This window comes from Lytechinus pictus, chromosome 2, assembly GCF_037042905.1.
Source record: "Lytechinus pictus isolate F3 Inbred chromosome 2, Lp3.0, whole genome shotgun sequence".
In the NCBI taxonomy this organism is placed as follows: domain Eukaryota; kingdom Metazoa; phylum Echinodermata; class Echinoidea; order Temnopleuroida; family Toxopneustidae; genus Lytechinus; species Lytechinus pictus.
Genome location: NC_087246.1, coordinates 22,958,978 through 22,981,633, shown reverse-complemented (window position 1 = coordinate 22,981,633; position 22,656 = coordinate 22,958,978). Strand labels below are relative to the sequence as shown.

Sequence of the window (22,656 nt, the reverse complement as noted above, 5' to 3'; positions counted from 1 at the left end):
AAAAACACTAAATTCACCAGAACCCACGGAAAACACATCACACAATTCAAGACATGTCTTTTTTTCGGGGGGGGGCATGCGGAGCAATATGATACAGGATTATTCCCAAATACCACTATTATTTTATCCCCTTAATACTTTTCACATGCTGAGAAGTTTATCATATTCTGATGTAGACCTAAATGCAATGAACACCAACAAGGGGATGTTCATGACAAAATGAAACCTTGTTAGAGGCTTGGCAGACAAAGCAACAAGAAATCAAGGTCAAATGGATTCAGAACATTGACTACCATTTAATTCATCTCTTCCAGGTTATTTCAATGATAACAAACTGACTTTGACAAACATGTACATGTACCGTGTGAGTAAAAACAAAATTGACATCTCACAAATCCCCAATTAAAGGAAAAATATGTCATGAACACATAATCTATATATAGGTGTGGAAAGAGTATTTTCTCCCAAATAATTTGATACCACATTTATGTGGCATGTCTTCACGTTTGGATAATCAGTAGGTATTTTTGCAGTGATATAAATTTTGATTTGCACCAAAGTAAGGCATGACTGCAATGGATAAACCCCAGATGCCAATGATGTCATAATCCTTCATGAGTTAGTAAACATATTTGCAAATCCCTTTTCAATGAAATTCACTTGAGAATTGATACTAAAAGTGTTTTTAATACAATGATAATGTCAATTCCTAAAAAGATGTGTTGAAATGGATTTAAATGCAACCCTTGTAAGATTATGGCATCATTGACATCTAGATTCATTCATTGTCGTCAAGCCTTTTGGCGCAAATCAAAATTCAAATCACTGCAAAAAAATACTTCCTGATCGTCTAAGCATTAATACATACCACATAAATGTAGTTTCAATTTGGGAGAAAATACTCTTTCGGGCCATATACAAAAATTATGTGTTCATGACAAATTTTCCTTAAATTGAGGATTGGTGAGGTGTCAATTTTTTTTTTACTTACACGGTGTATGTAAGTTCAATAAACTCCTCTTCATGTGAAATCAAGTGGCTATAAAATAAGATAAGATAATCTGAGTGATGCAATGAAAATGCCATACGTCACCTTTGCCATTCATTAAATAAAGCTGATAACAGAAGTTTGCATGATGTTGTTCTCAACATTCTTCAAATATATTAACATCCTTAGCATACTTTTTTTGAGATATTCTCATAAATTCAATGTCACAATTCTGAATTAAATCATGCATCATTAGAATAACTATCTAAGGGTTTTACCCTGGCTTTCTGAATCACTAACTGTGTTCACGAAGGACCAGTTATTCAAGGTGACCAATGGTTGAGGAGATAGCAATGCAAGAAACCTTTTTGTACATCCAACAGTCCATTTTTTTTTCATTCTTACTTCAATTCAACGACTGCTCGATCCATGAAAAATTTAGAGCAACAGAGTAAAATCATTTCAGGAACATTCCCAATGTAGGGGGTCAGATATACAGTTTTATGGCATTGCCTAACTGGTATTAAAAAGGAGCATTAAAAGCACACAGCTTCCTGCAGATAGTGAATAATCAAAGATTAATAACCAGGCATAATGGCCCATAATCTGAACTCCAATTTAACTTAGACCATAGTCTAAGTCTGCGCAGAAATTATGGGATGCTAAAAGTCTCAGATTATTTGTTAACACTGTACTGCCGTGCTTTGGCAAAAGGAAGCAAGTTACAAATGTACCATTTGTTGTAAATGAGCATTGTGTGTTTGTCATTTACATAGACGTCAATGCAATCTAATAGCATATTTTCTTCAATATCTTTCCATAGAACGATCATTTCTTCCCCACATTTTGCCTGAACATGCAACATACAGGGTGTTTCACTTTCAGAAACCGCAATAACTCAAATTTGACTGATGTGTCACTTGCTTCCTTTTGCCAAAGTTGGGCAGTGTATATTTCTTGTAATCTTAAGATCTTATTCATGTTTGAATTGAGGAGAATAATTTTAAGAAGGTTTGCAATGAATAGAGTGCTGAATGTGATGATAAATTGATCATCTAGTTATAGAGATATGCTTCACATTTGTCTACCCATACTTTAATTTCACATTCAGACTATGATTTAAGTTAAACTGGAGTTTGGAATATGGACCAATATGTCTACTATGTACTGATTATTCAGGAATAAACTTTTATTTGGGGACGTACACTGTACCATCATACCAGCATTTTACATCAAATGCATACCTTTTTCATGGTTTAAAAATTGTTATTTTACAGAGATACTACTCACCCCTTTGCTTGATGAGTGTCTTTTCTATTGTATTCACACAGGAGGCACAGGTCATCCCTATGACTGTTATCATACATCTTCCGACTTCAGCCTTCCCAGCATCCTTCACCAAGGAAGAACCCAGCCACGGCTTCATCTCGATCACGACATCCCTGTTCTTAACCCCATTCTCCTCCGCGCAGCAGGGGGACGGGGCATCCTCCCCGGATGTTATTAGGGCCTCTATCTCATCCTGGTTTTCAGAGGTGGGTTTCTGTTTGGGGAGGGCGGGGCTGGTGGCGGGGTGGTCATCGGTACCCCCACCCCTGGGGTTGTGGTAACTCTGTATGCAATCGCTTGTTGCCTTTGGTAGATGGGTGTTGTCAGCTGGCTCTGAAGGATCTACAATGATGACAAGAAATAAAGAAACTGTATTAATTGCAGCTTTAATAATTTTGGGGCAATATGGGATAACCAATTAAAATTAATACAGTTCAATAGTTGCACAATAAAAAAACACATCATATTCTTTTAATTCAATGAACAATACATTCCATTCAATAGTTTAAAATTCAACTGCTTGAATCCTCATAAAATGATATTGTTTATAAAACCAGTCTAGATAATCAATTGTGGGGGAGGTAGTGTTGCAATAAAGCTTTTTATAAACCAGCTTTTTGAAAGAAATTACGACCTTCTTTACAGAAACAACACACAAAGAAACTGGATACCAAGTTCCTTGTTGGTTGTCTCTGTCTATTTCTAATTATATTTTTGAATGTTATATTTTTTTACCATGTTATTACTTGGTATATATCTAAAAAAAAAACACTTTAAGTAAAATTATCTTTCAGAATAACCTTGACAGGACTTTATCAATTCCCACCACATAATGATTTTGAAATGAATACATGTACACTACCAGTCACAATTCTTTGACTCACTATTACCTGTTTCAGCCAGAGAACAATAGAATCAGTGGACCAAATCTATTGTTCTCTGGTTGAAACAGGTAATAGGGATTCAAAGAATGGTGACAGGTACTGCAGGGTTTTAATGTTTATAGATGTTCATAACATATGATTCTGTACTTATGTTTCTCCCTAACTTGAACTTTAGTATCCAAAAATACATATGGATCAGTAACTACTAGTATAATTGTTCATGTATCGTTCCTGATTGACAGTAATATCCAATTGGGGAAAATACAAAAATATGTCCAAAATGGCTTGTATACAGGGGAAATCCAAAACAAAAAATGAAGGGATGTATATTAACTAGTTAATGGATCCAAGGCAAGATAACATAAATGATACCATCGATTGATTATACTGTAACTATAAAGCAAAAAGTTACAATTGATTTTATATATTTTTGTATGTTACACCCTGGGTCCTATAACAGTATATATAATATCAAATATATAACTGATTGTAAATGGAAGTCTAGGGAAAACCATGCACAAAATGTAAACATTGATTACAATTTGTAATGCTACATACCAGGGCAAACTATGTTTAAACATGACAATCAAATTTAAATAAAGGATCTTCTCTCTTTATATGCATGTAAAACACACACCTAGCCTTTGTAACTTAAAATATACGAGGCACCCCACAAGGAAAATCGTACATATGGCCATGATTTAGTGACTGGTCATATGTGATGAGTAAAATAAAAAGAATAATGTTCAATAAACCCAATATGTACTCAGGAAAATGACAGAAACAGGCATAATAAAGAAGTCATCATTCTTTAAACCAATTCAAAAGAGGTGAAAATTACTTATGAGATACAATATTAGAATAGCATACTACCCCAAATTGGCACTTCATTCACAATTTCTTGACAAATATCCATTTCACACCTTATCATGCTTGGTGTTAAAATAGACTACAAAATTGGCTGGATGATAAATTGTGAACTCATTTTTAAATTATGTTGTAGAACAATATTTTGTCAAGTCACCAAGAAAAATTTTAAAACAAAAATTGTGGGGTGTTTCCTGGATGATTATTAGATGACTCTGACAAGAGGAATTATTCCACTAGAAAAGAGTTTCTCTCATAATAAAAAAAACTCTATTTTCTATTCTTGGGAAAATAACTAGAGACAATTGATGTTTCATACCCCCAAAAATATGTCTTCAAATATTTTCTATATCATTAGAGATGTTTAATTCTGATATAAGCTGCAGGGAAAAAAATCTCCCTAAAGATGACATACATATACATGTACACATTTTGAATATTATTCATAAAATATAATTTGTAATTGACACCCCCCCCCCAAAAAAAAAAGGGGGGTAATACAAAATAAAATAAAAATTAACAAACCAAAATATTTCCATAATTGAACCAGCTTACCTAAATGAAATGATCATACAATTTGGAAGATTATAAATGTGCATTTAAATTTGTAATACAGATGCATTGTAGAACTGTTCACATGCAAACCATACTGTAAATATTGATGATTCTAAATTTATTTTAAAATTGTGAATCTGGAAGTGGGGATTCAAGCCTAATACCATGCAATAAAACAATGATGACAAATCTCAAAGAGTGCAATAGAGCATATTCCTGTGAAGTGTTCAATATATTGGTTAAATGGAGAATTTTCAAAGACTTTGAATAAAGTAGTATAAAAAAGGGACATAAACACATTAATACAAAAACATTTTTTTTAATATTAGAGCACATAGTTTTGGAAGGACCTTAAACATTTTTTTTCTTCACAGCTACAGTTATAGTGTAATCAGTAGAACTCATAATTGCACAAAATAAAAATTACACCAGATTGACTGTAAGAACGGAGAAATTAAATTAGGGATTTACATTGAATCCTAAGGATTTTCAAATCTCAAAGGATTTGATCTCATATCCTTTGAGATTTTACAGAAATAAATATAGGAAAAAAACTCAAATGTCTGAATGACAGGAAAAATCAGGAGATATTTCAAAAATAATTTTGCGTTTAATCACTTTCGATCAGTTTGCTGCCATCAAACATCTTTGGCATGATTCCTATGATTTCCAGATTATACTGTTCCATCTGTCAGTACCACATGGTACTCCCTTCTAGAGCAAATATTTGACAAGTATTCCCTACATTAATTGTCATCAAGTTAAACCCACAACTTTCCAACATGTATTTCCTCCTCAGAGATAGCTCATTCTTCCTCTATCTCATTCCTGTTTTCAGCCATCAACCTGTAAACAAGGGGGATTCCCAATTGTGAATCATTGAATGCTCTCTTATGAAATTCTAAATCGAAAATTATTGAATAGAATATTCAGAATCTTCAGATTAATGTCCACAGTGCGCACTCATGTGTCAGTTTGCAATTATTAGTCTTTTCTATTCCACCTCCATTTCAGACAGTATACAGTGTGTCCCACAACAAAGAAAATTAAAATTGATTATCACAGTGCATGTTTACAACAAAAAGAATGGCAGAATTATATTATAAGGACATCTTAAAGCAGGACATCAATGCACAGGGTGGGGGGGCACTGCCATTGAAGAGTGGACAGCATCCGCAAAAATCATTCCATGCCTCCCCGCGAAAAAAACCCTATTTCTACCTCTTTTTTGTGACACCCCCTCCCCTCCCCCCTGGGTTTAATAAGTCACTCAGATAAACTTAATTTTGAGATCTAATGTGTCAGATATCAATTCCAGGATTTCAATATTATTTTTCTTTTGATAAGTCAAACTATATATCTTCAACAGAGGAAATTCCATGATGTTGGCCTATTAAAGGTTAACTGCAGTTTCGTCGGAAGGAAATCGGAGGTGCAATCACTTCCAAAGAATCATAATTGTGGGTTAAATAGGTATTTCCCAATTGCTTCCTTTAGCTCTCAGCTTTGGAACAACAGGGCCCTGTTTCATAAAACTTGTTATAACAATAAATTTGCAATAACAGTTAAAAGCTATATAACTGAAATCATTAAAGCTGATTGGCTGATATTTCTTACAGAAATTGTGCATTCTTTTATTATAAAAAGTCTTATGTAATAAGACCCTGATTTGTTATCAATCTTGAAAATCTGGTGCCAGTGTATTTATTAACTGACCTTTTATTAGTTTTAAAGAATACTTTTTGTTGCTGTTTTTGTTTAAAAACTATCCCTTAAGATTAGTACAGAGTGTCAGAATTTGGAGTGCGGACAGGATAACTTGTTAAAAACATTGGAGACATTGACCTACAAACAAATATAGATTTTTCACTTTCAAAATTAAATGTAAAAAAAATCAAACCTGTCAACCCTGGCAGCCAAAAAGTAGGAACAAATTAATTACTAGAAATTCCTGAAAATCATAAACTTTGTGTTCAAACTTTGTGCTTTCCGAGTGTATATGTAGGTCTAGATTTCTGTGTGGACAATTTCTTGATTGGGGGCTTACTTGAGGGAGTTGCGCTACACTTGGGATAAAACTGACAAAGAAAGGATGAGGAAAAAAGCAAAAAAGACACATTCCCAGGTAATTTTGTTTGAAAGTAGAGGTGAGTGGCACGACCCCACTCCATAATCTGAGATGTTTAAACCTCCATAACCCTGTCACAAATATGATTGTGCAAACAAGCCATTGTTATTCTTAGTCAATGTCAAAAGAACACAAAGCTTATCATTCAAACCCTCTTCTTTTAGTTGAACTTACAAGTGATTCCACCAAGTGCAACATATCCTTTTCTAGCATTCTTCATGCTGACCCTAAATACATGGTATTCCTTCAATAAATGGGGAACATTTAAACATGAATCTCACAGGTGAGTTGTAGACAATGGCATGGACTGCACAAAAGATCTATTCAAAAATAATTCTTTACACATGTATGCTAACAACAAAATAAAGACTCGGGGAAAAGCGAGGGGTAGAAAATACAAGGATGTACATGACAGATTTGAATTAAGAACGAAACTCACAGGAGCCGAGGTTAAGTTAAACTGAAGCTTTGCACACTCTAGCTTTCCCCATCAGTGAGGGCAGAAAGAAGAAACAGAGCCTTTTGTCTGTTTTTCCATCTCAAACAAAAGAGAGACACTGTAGAATTGCAGCAGATTAATTTAATGTTCATTGAAATCATCCAAACATGAAAAATCATTGCTATATTCTACGCACATCCTAATCATCAAAAACTGAATATCAAAACCTGGACTTTGTGCCTTGTTTTCATCTATTGTTTGTTTTGACGAATTTGTAAATCATGCACATTTTCCTTTTAAATACATTTGTAGTAGTAGTGTTCAAATATCAAAAGAAAACAAAGCTTATCATTCAAACACTCTTCTTTTAGTTGAACTTACGATTGATTCCACCAAGTGCAACATATCCTTTTTTAGCTTTCTTCATGCTGACCCTCAATACTTGGTATTCCTTCAATAAATGGGGAACATTTAAACATGAATCTCACAGGTGAGTTGTAGACAATGGCATGGAATGCACAAAAGCTCTATTAAAAAAATAATTCTTTACACAATTCTGGAAAGATAAACAGTGCATTTTTTTTCTCTCATATAAACTTAAACAGAGAGCTTTCTAACACTTCCAAGTTCAAGTTCGATAAAAGCATCTTTATTATGAAAGAGTCACCATCTCATAGAACTTGCTCAAGAAGTTTTCTTCCCAAGCATTCAAGCTCACAATATCAGCAATATAAGATGAAATACTGGTTCCAGGGCTATTGTCAATATATTTCTTGTTCCCAGTTTTTATTAATATGAACGCGTCAACATCTAAAAGCAGCTCTAACTCACAACACTGAAAGTCATAATTCCAGCTTTGTAGGATGTTTTTCTTCTGTAGAAACAATAGAACTTATCAAGTTCTCACGATACATATTACTAGAGAATTTTGACCTTCGTTAATTGTCAATATACACTAGCCATCAGTAGACAGGAATAACCGTCGTTTCTGGAGATTTATTTAATGATTTCTGACATTTTACTATCATCCCCATTGGCGAGTAGTGCTAACCTACTGTAGTTCAGCGGAACAACCAATATACAGAGAATGAAGCTTTTGGTCTACTAGCCATCAGTTGCTCATTTACTCATAATATTCCAGTATCCATTGTATTGCGGGAATGACCAATGTCCAACCTCAAACTTGCCATTGTCAGTTCTCGACAGAGAATTCTCTAATTCACCTAGAGTTCACCTCATAAAAATACATCCAAAATCCATACGAATAGGCACCATCTGAGGTCGATTTTTTCGCTCAACTGCCCCAAAATCAAATGAATGTTTGATTCTCCCTGCAAGCCCCTGCTGACTGAGAACTTCTTTGAAAGAGGTGATTGAAAGCTTTCCAGGACCAACTAAAGAAAGAGCTGATGAGAGAGGGAAAGTAGTGCCACTGGATTATGTTTTTCCCCGAGTTAACCTATGAACTTGAGAAGCATAAAGTTTCTCCCAATCAAAAGCCTGGGCCTGCCCCAAACACCGCCTTGGTTTCTGTTATCAAAGTATATTCTCACCTTACCTCCTGTGAGAGTTCCATGTATTGTTATACCGAGGTTTTTTACCTGACTGCTAAGAAAGCACGAATGCCTGTGAGCAAGCAACCAGGGGACCAACAACTTAAGGTCCTCTCCGAGGGACCTGGTAATGAGGATAAATGCCTTACCAAAGGGCACTAGCGCACCACTTGGGAATCGAACCCAGGTCACCGGAACCCGAAACCCCCTCTCTACCGACTGAGCTATCGCACCTCCCCTAAATTCTGAAACCACAGGTTAAAGGTAAAGACTCCAGTATTCCTTTTTCTAAAAATTATGCAAATTCTATGCACGTCACTTCTCAGTGTTTATAAGCTTCCAATTTCCTGTTCTTCCATGATATGTACAAAGCATATCATGAAATTGTAGGGCCTAAAATTTAGTGAAAAATCTGAGTGAGATAGTGAGAAATGGGTCGTTCCCATTATACTTCAGGCCTACACATGCACTGCAGCTGTCAATGCAGGAAAAAAAATTCCATATTCAGTAATTCTATTAACTTTTTTCCACTTTCAAAGAAAATCAGGGCAATCAAACTCTACTCCCAGGTGCATTTTCCTCTGGTTTGTTAAAAGTGGTTTGAATTTGCAGACTACAATGAGTGGAACTTGTACGATACAGCAAGTAAAAAAAAAGAGGTGCTTATTTTTGGTAATGACCATTAGCTATATGCTATTTTACACGAGTTGAGTTGCCCCTATTGCCACTATTAATTGTATCTCTTCAACACCCAAATACATCATGATAAACATATTGAGGAAAGAATAAAGCAAATTTTTGGAATAAGCTCTGTTTTGTTTTTCCTTATATAAAACACTTCTCAACCAAAATACAAAATATCATGGATGCTAAATGTGATCAACTGTTGAATTCAAATTTTCAGATGGATCAATTAATGGAAAATGATATTTGGAATATTAGGATGATAGTCCAATTATGTCCCAATATCGAACTTTTGGAAGCTTTAGTCATGCTTTAACAGAAACTAATACCAAACTTTATGATTCTATGATCTACACATTATCAGTAAGCATCATATAAATGAATTGAATATACATTTATACACATACAGGTTCAGTAACCTGGAGCATCTGGTTGTGTCTGGAGCATGCATGCACAGATCCACGGGGCACAGGGGGTATGTGCCCCACCCACTTTGCCAAATGTGCATTCAATTTCTACCTAGATCCATCCCTGGTCTACCCGGTCTAGAGCAAAAAAAAATTTATGGGACTCTCTTCAAATAACTTGACAGTTATATATGTGTATGTAACATAGGCCATATCATAAAATCAGCTTTCACAAATTGTATTTAAATAGCAATTTATATGTGTCTATATGTATGTTGCCCAATTTCAAAATTAAAAACCATATAACGTGGGAAATCCCTTTTCTTGCATACATCATGAAATCAGAGCATAACAATTGCATATATATCACCAGCAATAAACTGAATTTCAATCATGAAAATAATATAGGTAGGCCTACTATGTAAACTGACATGTATTAAAGCATTTAATACTGCCAACATATTAAATGCTAGGAATATATTTTAGAAAAGAGATTGCAAAAATTGATCCAAAAAATTGAGACAGCTTACCATTAATATTGACATCAACTAGTGTCACATATCCCTGAGTATTCGTTTTCATTTTGTCTTTCTTTAAAATGTTCTCTGGTGTACAGGCTTGCCGATGCAAGGGCATCTTTATCAAATTTCAAATAATCCACAAACTGTCACCGTGTTCTGTTTACGTTCATGAATGGCCACAATCAGACTTCGAAGCTAAGTTGTGTTCATACAAACCATGGTCAAGACCAACTAGCTGCATTATTTGTCATGTTGGAAATATTACAATTGAGAGATTTATGGATTTATTACTAAAGCGTAAGGAGATTTTGATCTAGTTACTAGTACTTGTTCTGGATTTTCTGAACGTAGGAATGATCTCTTTCTCCTGGACCTAACCTAGACCATGAAGACCCAATGTGAATAGCCATGTATCAACTCGAATGATATGATCTAGTTTAATGGACCGAGTCTGGACTTTTAGAATGAAGATGGTCTCAGTATGCAGTAGCTACAGACTCAAAAATAAGAACCATGCCTCAACTCAAGGACCTGATCTAGTTATGAAGGACTTGGCCTAGTTTACATAAAATGCTGCACATTGTTAAAAATATGGAATGGCCGACATTTTAAAAACAGAATGTAACTTAGGCAAGGTTTCCTGTCTTCCTTCCTTATTCATGAGAAATAAAAGGTCAAATTGGAATTTATTATTCAGTTTAATAACTCTCAGCTCACATCAGGTAAATACTTAAAACCAAAATGTTCATCATTCTGTATTTCACACACATCCAATGTAGAAGTGGATACCATCATCGAAAAAAGCACTTAAAGTCCAAATATAAATCCAGTATTCCTTTATTAGTTTTGTCCTATGTTAAAGTTGCTGTGCACAGCTATAGAGGCACGTTTTTCAAATTAATAGCTCGTTCTCTCCACTCACTCCAGGAAGGCTTACATGTGCATTGTGCCTTAACAGATCCAGAGTCCAATGCACCACTGATTCCTTTGAACAAACAAGTCCAAAAGCTCTTACATTGTGTTTCATTGTTTGCTCTTTCTACACATATCAATTAAGTAAACTAGTCTTAGTAAAATGGCACAGCTGGTCCTTTTCTCACATCTATGTTTCTTCATATTTTTTTTTACTTGATGGGGGGCTTGTTCCAACTTCCAAGGAATCTTGTTTTTTAAGGACACACAAAACAAAAGTACAAAATTTCACTTTTCATTGTCATTTTTTACAGAGTCAAATCTAACTCAGTTCTACTCCACCAGCAGGAAGTCAATTCCATCCACGCTTTGAATCAAACTGACTTGAGTCCCAGATGACACCTTGTGTTGGAGTCAAATCTGACTCTGCAGACGTCAAGTTGTATCATCCAGCAAACACATCACTCTAAAATCAATTTTCTTTGGATGGATAAAACCAAGACAAGATCAGACTCATAGCTTCAGATTTTTTCAGAATCCATTTTCTTTCATGTCAAATCCAGGGGATACAGGGAGCATGTTCATACCCCCCCCCCCCTAGCTAAAATTGTAATTATGCCCTGACTTTTTCTGACAATCCTTTCCCCCTCCCCCATTCCATTTTAAATAATTACCCTTATTGCTTGTTTTACCTATGGGATTATTGGTGGAGCAGTATTTGCTTTTGAGTTTGCGTCAGTGATTTTTTTCCCTCCTTTTTGAGTCGTCTTCATAAAATCCTGGAATTTCCGCCGAACATACGCATTGTCAATCAGGAAACAGAAAGAAGAAACAGAGCCTTTTTGTCTGTTTTCCAAACACTGTAAAATTGCAGCAGATTAATTTAAGGTTCATTGAAATCATTAAAACATAAAAAATCATTGAAATCATCCAAACAGGAAACATCACTGCTATATTCTCCACACATCCTAATCATTAAAAACTGAATATCAAAACCTGGACTTTGTGCCTTGTTATCATCTGATGTTTGTTTGTTTTGACGAATTTGTAATTCATGTACATTTTCCTATACATCTGTAGTAGAAGTAGAAGTAGTAGTAGTAGTAGTAGTAGAAGTAGTAGAAGTATTAGTAGTAGTCGTAGTAGTAGTAGTAGTGGTTGTAGTGGTAGTAGTGGTAGTGGTAGTAGTAGTAGTAGTAGTAGTAGTAGGTAGTTGTAGTAGTGGTGGTAGTAGTAGTAGTAGTAGTAGTAGTAGTAGTAGTAGTAGTAGTAGTAGTAGTAGTAGTGGTAGTAGTGGTAGTAGTGGTAGTGGTGGTGGTGGTGGTTGTGGTGGTGGTGGTGATTGTGGTGGTGATTGTGGAGGTGGTAGTGGTGGCGGTAGTAGTAGTAGTAGTAGTAGTAGTAGTATTAGTAGTAGTAGTAGTAGTAGTAGTAGTAGTAGTAGTAGTAGTAGTAGTAGTAGTAGTAGTAGTAGTAGTAGTAGTAGTAGTAGTAGTAGTAGTAGTAGTGGTGGTGGTGGTGGTGGTGGTGGTGGTGGTAGTAGTAGTAGTAGTAGTAGTAGTAGTAGTAGTAGTAGTAGTAGTAGTAGTAGTAGTAGTAGTAGTAGTAATAGTAGTAGGTAGTTGTAGTAGTGGTGGTAGCAGGGGCGTCGATCCATTTTTCAGATTGGGGGGGCAAAATCATGAATCAACTTTCCAAAGGCGCTCGATCACACAAAGCAAACAAACTCACCCACACACACACACACACCCTTATATGCCTATATATATATCTATACACACACACACACACACACATATATATATATATATATATATATATATATATATATATATATAAATATGTATATGACTCATGAGATAGAGACACATATCTCACCAACAAATTAATGCGAGCGCGAAGCGCGAGCTGAAATTTTTTTGTATACTGATCTGATAACAGGAAAAAGGTGCCTGTTTAGGACTGTTTGTCATGAGGATACATATCTCACTACACAGATAATGCGAGTGCCGAGAGCCGGAGGTGAAATTTCTTTATATTCTGACCTGCAAGCTTAATATTCTATGCATTTTTGGTACCAATGATTAAGATGGGTATCTAAAAAACAATATATAAGAGCGCGAAACGCGAGCTGAAAATTTTGATATTTTGATCAGAAAAAAATTGAGTTTAATGGACGTTTTTAATTAAGAACAAGATATATATCCAACAAAAGATTATTGCAAATAGAACCGCGAGTTATTTTGAGGCTTAGAACTGAAAACGGGACATTCTATTCACCTATTAATCATGAAAAGTATGGGTTTTTGCTACAGAAATTATGCGAGCGCAAAGCACGAGCTGAAAAATGTTATATTCCAATCTGAAAAGCGGACATTTTGAGCATGATTTTAAATAAAGAACGAGTTGTGTATTTCGATCTCGCTTGCTGATTTCTGTGTAACATTACAATCTTATTTTATTTTTTACACATGCGGAATTATTGGGGGGGGCAAAACGATATGTTTGCCCCCCCAATATTTTCATTGGTGGGGCGATCGCCCCCCCCCCCCTGCCCCCTCAGGATCGACGCCTCTGGGTGGTAGTAGTAGTAGTAGTAGTAGTAGTAGTAGTAGTAGTAGTAGTAGTAGTAGTAGTAGTAGTAGTAGTAGTAGTAGTAGAAGTAGTAGTAGTAGTAGTAGTGGTAGTGGTAGTGGTAGTGGTAGTGGTAGTGGTAGTGGTAGTGGTAGTGGTAGTGGTAGTGGTAGTGGTAGTGGTAGTGGTAGTGGTGGTGGTGGTGGTGGTGGTGGTGGTGGTGGTGGTAGTAATAGCAGTAGTAGGTAGTTGTAGTGGTGGTGGTGGTGGTGGTAGTAGTAGTAGTAGTAGTAGTAGTAGTAGTAGTAGTAGTAGTGGTGGTGGTGGTGGTGGTGGTGGTGGTGGTGGTGGTGGTAGTAATAGTAGTAGTAGGTAGTTGTAGTGGTGGTGGTGGTAGTAGTAGTAGTAGTAGTAGTAGTAGGTAGTTGTAGTAGTAGTAGTGGTAGTAGTGGTGGTAGTAGTGGTGTAAAATGTACTCTTCTACCAATATCTATGTTTTGTGTTCAATTTCCAATATCAAACATGTTTAAATTGGCAAAAAAGGGAACCTTCAACTAAGGTTTTATTCGAAAAGCAGCTACATGTAAATCCGTGAAAAATGAAATTAAAAAAGTCTTAAAAATTTATATTGAATGCTTGATTTTTTAAAACATGATTTAATCTAAGATGATAGTACTATTATAGTGTATATATCAAAATAAAACAGCTGTGGACAAGGGAAAGTGGTGAATTAAAAAAACATGATTTACAGAAAAATGCTAAAAGTGGATTTAGGCTCCTTTTGGAACGAAACTCTTCATATATTAGCCTTTTTTTAGTCACTATCCACATGCATGTGATTACTTCACAAATACTAAGAAAAATTCAGGATTCTAGCCTCCCCCACCCCCTCTTAAAAACTTTGCTCTAAACTGTGGCTGTATACAGCAGGGACAGGAGACTCCTCTTGCAAATTTGTAACAAATTCCACCAAAAGTGTAGAAATCCTTAAAATTAGCCTGGTTGCTTCACTCTCCCTCAATTGAAAATTATGCATTTTCAAACATTCTCATATGTATGCCCTAAAAAAAATGCACAAAAACCATGCATGAAATCTAGACTACATTTGAAACACAAATACACCCAAACAACCAACATGCCACTTGTATTCTTGATTAAAAATATTGAACATTCATATCACAATGTGTAAAAGCAAAAGTAAAATTAAATTGAAACTGTACAAAACATAATTAACAGATGAAAATCATAATTATAAAGTGAAGTAAAAACAAATGAAGAAATACAATCCAAAACACACCAAAACCCAATTTTAAAAACATGAAAACATGAAGAAAATATGAATGAGTAAAATTTAGTGACCAAAAACACCAGTTGGAAAACATCGACATGAATAACATGACTGTAATATATTTTTAAAGAAATAACACCATCTCGTATACTAAATGATACTGTATGTGTACTATCAGGACAAAAGACGTGACATGATCTGGAGACAAAGTCAAAATCAGGAGTGTAATTCCATCAGGTGGAATATGACAAATCAACTGACATTGATAGTGAAATTTAAATGAATCAATTTACCAAGCAAATTCTGCAGTTCCTCAGTCGTTCCTTTCTCATGTTTTCTTCTGCTCTGTCTAGACATGCCAGCTTGAAATGTAGTAGGTGCAATTCGCCACAAATATTTATTCAAATAAATCTTCATCTTAATGTATTTATTGTATTTACTTCATGCATCCCCCATCCCTTCTTCCATTCTTTCATTCTCTCTGTCCATCTCTCCCTCCCTCCCTCTCTCTCTCTCTCTCTGTTAATCTCCTAAACTCGACCTTGCCCAACCTATTCTGAAATCAAAATTAATTGTATTTAAGTAATTGTATTAATTGTATTTTATGATTTAAGCAGAAAACTAAATGAACAAATTAGTCTAAAGAGTCTTTATCAGTCTACATGTAAAAAAGATAGGAGACATGGATGTGCATTTATGGTAGGAGCTCCACATTTTGTCAAAAATGCTTGATTATGATTACCCATGACTACTTACCTATGCTTCCTTCTGACCCATAGCCCAGCTTGGCAATGAGATCCATCACATATTTCTTCATGCTCTTTCTTCCCGGATCATGGACCACTGTTAGGGTGCCCTCTTGGTTGACTGTTGCATTCATGATCCCAGGACACTCGCGAACCTTCTCCAAGATGCAAGCTGGCAACTGATTTCCCCTTATGACCTTTCCTTCAACCTAAAGGAGCAATATCAATTTTGATAAGTAAACAAGCTGCTAGTTATAATCCATTCAAAATCTTATCGGTATGATGTAGGCTATTACTTTCATAAAATACTAATTATTGAATTGCAAAATTTTCTATCATTCGTTCATTCATTAATCATTTGTTTGTTCATTTTCTCATTCACATTAACTTTTTCATTATTTTTCATTTTCATTCATTTATCCACTATCTATCACTCAATAAACCCATTCATTTATCAATCCTTACTTATAATATATATTTTTTTATTTGTTCATTTATGCATTTATTTATTCAAGGATTTAAAACATATTAAATCAGGATAATCATATTACTTTTCAAAGTTTACATCACGGTCCTGACATATTAAAATAAACGCACAATTCATAACATAGATTTTTTTTTCATAATGATTTCCAATATCAAGGAGCATTATAATATAAACAATTAAAAAATACAAACTATATTGTATATTTTTGTTTTGAAATGCAAATCCAGAGAAGGCATCTAATAAAAAGTACTGATTTAGCTACAAGCAGTTCTAAAGTCAAAGAACTATGTAATTGCATTTTCACTTGAAGACTTATACTTTTTAAGCCTTTTTGTTAGTGACAAAATAAATATACAAATCACATTCAGCTATAAATTCTAAACTCAACAGGAAAAAAATGGAGAAAATATTGTATTGAGAAAACCTGAATTCAATGAGAAGAAAAAAGAATGAGATAAGGTTATAATCAGTTAGATTTAAAATTTAAAACTTTATTTTGCCAAATCCTTACCAAACTTCTAATTGATAAGGTGATGTAAAATATGTCATCACATCGAGATAGGGAATACATACCTTGATAATCAAATTAAATGTGTCACATGTAGGTGCTTCTACTTCATTCTCCTTGAATTCTGTTTGAAAGTTGGCTACAGCAGAAATTTTATCATCGGGTTTTTCAGACACAGGTGAAGCAGGAGCAATCTCATTCCTTGATCGAACATTGGTTGAAACTGGACTGGCAAAAGACTCAACTTTGCCGACTATATAACCCAGCTCATCAATGGCATCAGTGATGACATCATGACCAATCAATTGGTCGTCATAGGTGACTCTGATGACCCTGGCTGGCAATGAACTCTTGACAACTTTAACCCCTGGAATCTTGGAAAGTTCAATTTCAATTGTTCTACGACAGAGCTCACAGTTCATGTTAGGCACTTTCACAATGGCGATGGAGGAAGCCATCTTTGTCTGTGGAAAGAAATGAAAGGGAAAGCAAAACATGAAATCCCATCATTAAGTATTAAGAAAAAATGGGAATAACTTCTGAGGAAATCAACTGTATACAGAAAGTAGTATAAAACATCCAACACAATATTGCCAGCAATAGTACTGTACATGAAATTAATGAGGAAAACATTTATTTAGAGAGGTATTTCCCCTTCTCATTTCTTCCCGTTTGCAAATATGAAATATTCACACACATCCTGTCTGATGAATGACTCAAAGACCATATACATCAGTTTAACATCATATATAGCAATAATGTTCATTTTTATTGCAATTAACCTTCTACTATGGTGTGAATGGTGTCATTATAACAATCTTGTCAATAAAGAATTCAAAGCTATTGTGCAGAAAAGAGTGTTAATAACACTGAAAGAATTAAAATTACCCTTTCAAGGTTGCAAAATCCACAGTCATTCAATAATGATTTGACAGAAATCAGCAAGCACGAATAAAAATAAAATACACTGCCTCCATTTCCAAGTTCTCCATGATTTGAACAATGCTGTTTTCTTTCCTGTGACAGACAGGAAACAATTATCTTCTGGGAAATTCACTTCCCAAAGCAGTTACGAAAATGTTTTAATTGATCATTTTGATAAAGTTTACCCTTTATAAAGTTTAACCTTGATACAAGTTTCCTGGATTAATCTTAATGCAAATACATGAACATGGCTGAAGGACAATGAATGTTGATTTCGATCAATATTATGACTTTAATTTATTTTCTTTTTTCAAGGCTTCTTCGAAACATCATGCTGCCAAGTAACACATTTTGAAATTACTGATGTCGTGGAATGATGTCAGACCTAGCCAGGCGGCTTCTAGAGAGTAAAAATCATTTACAAACGTAAGGTTACTCTCATACGAAGCCAGGCCTTCTATCTCATAGACCCACACAAAGAAAGCCAAAACCTGAAACTTTCACCCCCGAGATTTCTACTTTCCTTCTAAAAGATCTAGCTCTAAATCATGTACATGGGATAAAACTTCATTTCCGACATTTCTACGCTCTCGTTGTTATTTTTAAAACAAGAATTCATCAAAAAAATGAAAAAATATTGTGAAAAGACGGAAGAGACTTGCCCGATGTTTACGCCGCCATCTTGTTTCTTATTGTACTTCCCCAACGTGGGTCCTTTGTGTGGGTCTATGAGATAGAAGGCCTGGCTTCGTATGAGAGTAACCTTACGTTAGTAAATGATTTTTACTCTCTAGAAGCCGCCTGGCTAGTCAGACCCTCGCACATTGCATGCGCAATACTCCACTCGAAGTATTCAGAGCGAGTTTTGGACCTTGATGTTCAGGTAGGTAGAGCGTTGTGTAGCGGGAGTGGAGTGGAGCCTGCACGAACATCATTTGAGGTACATGACCATAGGCAGTACAAGTACCAGTACAAATACAATGATCATGAAAAATCGGTTTCACATATAAGTTATAACTACATTACATGTACATGATGTAGCATAGCCATAGATCTAGTAGTATTAATTAAATTAAAACTATTAATAAATGACTTACAAAGAGTGAAAGACTCAAGTCCATGAAAGTCTCCCTCACCAGACAAGAATTAATGTCTTTTCTGGGGATTATTTAACAATATCTAACAGTATCATCCCCAGAATGCCAGATACAGTATCGTCGGTCAGCAGAATTGATATAACCTTGTCCTTCAACTTTCAAGTTCAAACAATTGCATTGTAATTTGTATTATTTACACATTACACTAGACTACTGCAGATAATTTTATTAAATATTTACTTCTAAAATACCTGTTTGATAATATTTTTCTCCACAGAAAAATTCTAAGAATCCGAAGTCATTTGCGAATGCGTAATTTTGATTCACAATTCCGTCCGGAAGGATGATGCCGCCCGAAAGGTTTTCTAGAATTAACGCCTTCGAACGAACAATGCACCGCGCCGTTTGGCATTGCATGCCGACAGTACAGGATCGATCGGAGCGAAACTGAAATTCACGTCAACATCAGATCATGTGATCTATCACATGACTTCAAATACGTCACAGTATGGTCACCTGACATGAATCACCTGACACACTAAAACACGAACAGCGTTACGAATCATATTCCATCGATTACTTGGAATTTTATGGCCTCACAAAGATATGAACCAACCCGAACCAACCAACCTGATAGATCACATATTTCACAAAATCGACTGAAGAAACAAGATTTTTTTTTCTTCAATTTTTAATATAGCCCCCTTAGAATCGAATTTCCCCCAATCATTCGGGCTTCTTTATTTCTTTCTTTCTTCTTCTTCTTCTTCTTCTTCATTTTTAAAGCATTTATAATAATAGTAATAATAATGAGGATAATACTCATATTATATTGTTCAAATAACTCTATCATAATATCAGTTTTTAAACAATATCAAGTATTTCTTAGAATTTTAATTGGGGTGGAATGATTAAACAATAAAGGCACCAGGCCTATATATATGTATATTATTTTGTGCAATAAAAGATAAGTCTCTTTTATTGCACTGTTTATCTGATTTTCCTTCCCCTTCCTTTGAGGCCTTTATCAATTTCAAGCTCTAAGCTTAAGATGAAGGTCTCCCACATTTCAAAATGTATTATGTCGAAATATGTATATATATGATTTTTTTCTGCTATTTTTTATAATAATAAAAAAAAGAAATTTATCAGGTATAAATATATTTCAATTAGATTGTATATATGCATATGTTATTAATTATGTCATTTGCTTATTGATATGTTATGCTAAGAAAAAATGATTACACTTGTATTAGTTGTATATGCTTCTGTTATAGGAATGTGGAAATAAATAAATCAAATCAAATATATACTTTGGCAAGAGATTTGTTGATGGTGACACGACATCTGCTCCTGCAACAACTGCTCCGGTCTCAATATCTCAGAAGTAATGTTAAGATTAGGATTAGGGTTTAGGAAGTTATAGGTTTCATGTTTTTCTTAATGTGCATATTTTCCATCGGAGCAATTGTCGCCGGAGCAAATGTCATGAAACCTGTATGATGTTATGGTGACAGCCGCGGAACGGTTTTCAAAGTGGGGGGCTGAGCCAAAAGTGGGGGGGGGCTGACCATGCTAAAAATCACAATCATATGGTCAATTTCACGTTTTTGTACATGGTTTTGGAAAAAAGTGGGGGGGCTGAAGCCCCCCCAGCCCCCCCGGTTCCGCGGCCCCTGAGTGTGGTATGGTATTTATTAGATCATGCATCGCAATGGATTGTACATACGTAATCTATACAATGACTTTGGTACATTTTTTTACATGCATATGTGTCTTGTAAGGTATTTTTTTTACTGTTGAAGGCCTTAAAGTCAGTACAGCATTACTTCGTTCATCCGAATAAAATGGAAAAAATTATTTCATTGTGGCGGCTTTGATGTGTAAAATCAGTATAGTTGCCCAACCCGACAAATAAAATTGTTCCAGCACACCATACTTTCTTTCAGGCTATTGCTCATAATGAATACGTTTTCCGGGTTGGACGGTCCGTTCGCACAAATATATCCATCGGATCCGTTGGAGCGACGCGCACTGCGGGAGTGTGAACAGTACTGACACGTGATTGTTTTGTGATGAATATTCATAAAGCTTTTCTGATCTGGCACGCTCTTCGACAAGATGAACCATATTTTGCGAGTAAATTCGTATTTTTAACAGTAAATCTCAAGTAATCAAAGTTTAAATTACTGCAGGAGTTAAAAATTAGGTTTTGCTTACATTATCACCATAAAACAAATATAAAAAAACCTTTCGACAAATATGCAAAAGCAGTTTCAAAAGTCAGCATATGCATTTTTGTAACTGTTTTAAAGCACACATTTGTATTTTTGATATATTTTAGAAGCCATCTCCAAACATACTTACCTGGCGCAGGGGTCGCATTGATCAAGAAGGATGCACCCCCAGGGCGAGGCTTGCCTTTGCACTCCGGCTTGCTGAACCTTGCGATTCCCCCAAACGTGGGGAACTCGGGCGTATAATTTATGGTAGCGGAGATCTGCGTTCGCGCTATCTCCTACAACAAACCACTGAACAAAGGATACCGCAACATTTATTAATCTACCACATAAGATATAAAAGTTCAAACATTTTAACATATCGTACAAATAATTCCTGGTCCGAGTACTTGCCTTCATTAATCACTCCCTCCAGTTAAATAAATATCTATTCCTTTCTTCATGAAATTCTTATCGTGAAATATCGTATTGTTATCTTCATAATTCAAATAATATGTGAAAAATCACCGTACTTCTTTAGGGGTAGCCTGTTTTTCGGTATAAAACTATTCTTCCTTTTTAGGGGCATATTTTTCATAATAATTCTAATAAACAGGGGCGGCGATCCTGGGGTCCCCTTTTCAGTATGCAAGAAAAATGCCCCATCACGAACGTGTACTGTGCACGTTTCACCTGAGGAGGACCCGTTTTTTACCAAGTGCCCTTTCTTGCATAAGTGCCAATTTTTTATAGCAAAAATGCCCCCTCTCGATCGTGTTCTGCCCCTTTCACCTGAGAAGGACCCGATTTATGTGTTAGAAAGTGCCATTTCTCGAATCTTTGCCATTTTTTACCGAAAATGCCCTATCACGAACATGTTCTGTGCCCCTTTCACCTGAGAAGAACCCGTTTATGTGTGAGCAAGTGCCCCCTTGCCTTCTTGTACGTGCCCTTTCTCGAATCAGTGCCCCTTTTTACCCAAGAAAGGTGCCCCTCACGAACGTGTTCTGTGCCCCTTTCACCTGAGAAGGACCCGTTTTATGTGACGAGCAAGTGCCCCCGTCCCTTCTAGTAGGTGCCCTGTCTCGAATCAGAGCCCCCTTTTTACCAAAGCAAGGTGTCCCTCACGAACGTGTTCTGTGCCCATTGAGAAGTACCCGTATTATGTGTGAGCAAGTGCCCCTTCGAAACAAGAAAACAATATTCTCAGTACAATAACAAAACTTGTAAGGATAATTCTACGTGCATTAAGCTTCATGAGTCATACGAGTGGGGTAGAAAAGCAGAGGCGTATAGATGGGGGGGGGGGCCTCGCCAAATTTTTCACGACCAAGAAAAACAAAGAGAAAAGGAAAGAGAGAAGGGTGAAATATAATATCATTTTCTGAATATTAGTTGTCAAAATCTATCCCAATCTATCACAAAATTTGATTTTTCATTATAAAATTTTTCCCCATTACGCCATTGTAGATAAAATCATTTTTTCTTTGTTTTAGGATAGTGCCTTTTCAAAAGAAAAGGTGCCCTTTTTTCCCTGTGCCCCCCC

General features: G+C 35.5%; 2 protein-coding genes and 1 non-coding gene across 4 annotated transcripts in view; 1 reads left to right on the top strand and 2 right to left on the bottom strand.

The window, feature by feature from the left end:
* LOC129254546 (copper-transporting ATPase 1-like) overlaps nucleotides 1-11,335 on the bottom strand; it is a 37,214-nt gene extending 25,879 nt beyond the window's left edge. Inside the window, exons 1-3 of one of the 2 annotated variants that reach the window (XM_054893009.2) lie at nucleotides 11,293-11,335; nucleotides 10,365-10,733; nucleotides 2,279-2,659 (exon numbers count right to left, since the gene is read on the bottom strand). In XM_054893009.2, coding sequence (XP_054748984.2) covers nucleotides 2,279-2,659; nucleotides 10,365-10,470 — 487 coding nt within the window. In that variant the 5' untranslated portion in view covers nucleotides 10,471-10,733; nucleotides 11,293-11,335. Of the gene's footprint in view, nucleotides 1-2,278; nucleotides 2,660-7,571; nucleotides 8,541-10,364; nucleotides 10,734-11,292 lie in introns of those variants that run through there. The other variant, XM_064113578.1, reaches the window with a different exon arrangement.
* Nucleotides 11,336-11,871: 536 nt separating this feature from the next.
* Nucleotides 11,872-19,324, bottom strand: LOC129282840 (uncharacterized). Its single transcript, XM_064095801.1, has 5 exons — nucleotides 19,143-19,324; nucleotides 16,936-17,334; nucleotides 15,886-16,084; nucleotides 15,423-15,491; nucleotides 11,872-12,127 (listed from the first exon to the last, which is right to left on the bottom strand). Exons 2-5 carry the CDS (start codon nucleotides 17,326-17,328, stop codon nucleotides 12,075-12,077), a joined length of 714 nt encoding a protein of 237 aa, XP_063951871.1. The 5' UTR covers nucleotides 17,329-17,334; nucleotides 19,143-19,324; the 3' UTR covers nucleotides 11,872-12,074.
* Nucleotides 19,325-21,250: 1,926 nt separating this feature from the next.
* LOC129255152 (U1 spliceosomal RNA) lies at nucleotides 21,251-21,412 on the top strand. The gene has a single exon (XR_008583848.2). It is a non-coding gene; the product is annotated as a U1 spliceosomal RNA (small nuclear RNA).
* The last annotated feature ends 1,244 nt before the right edge of the window (nucleotides 21,413-22,656 follow it).

Excerpts from the sequence above, each read along its gene's own strand:
- LOC129282840 (XM_064095801.1), bottom strand. The coding sequence starts at position 17,328 with ATGGCTTCCTCCATCGCCATTGTGAAAGTGCCTAACATGAACTGTGAG. Across the intron at positions 16,085-16,935 it reads CATTTAATTTGATTATCAAG|GTTGAAGGAAAGGTCATAAG; the intron begins GTATGTATTCCC and ends TTGCTCCTTTAG. Across the intron at positions 12,128-15,422 it reads GGAACTGCAGAATTTGCTTG|TGTTTGGAAAACAGACAAAA; the intron begins GTAAATTGATTC and ends GCAATTTTACAG.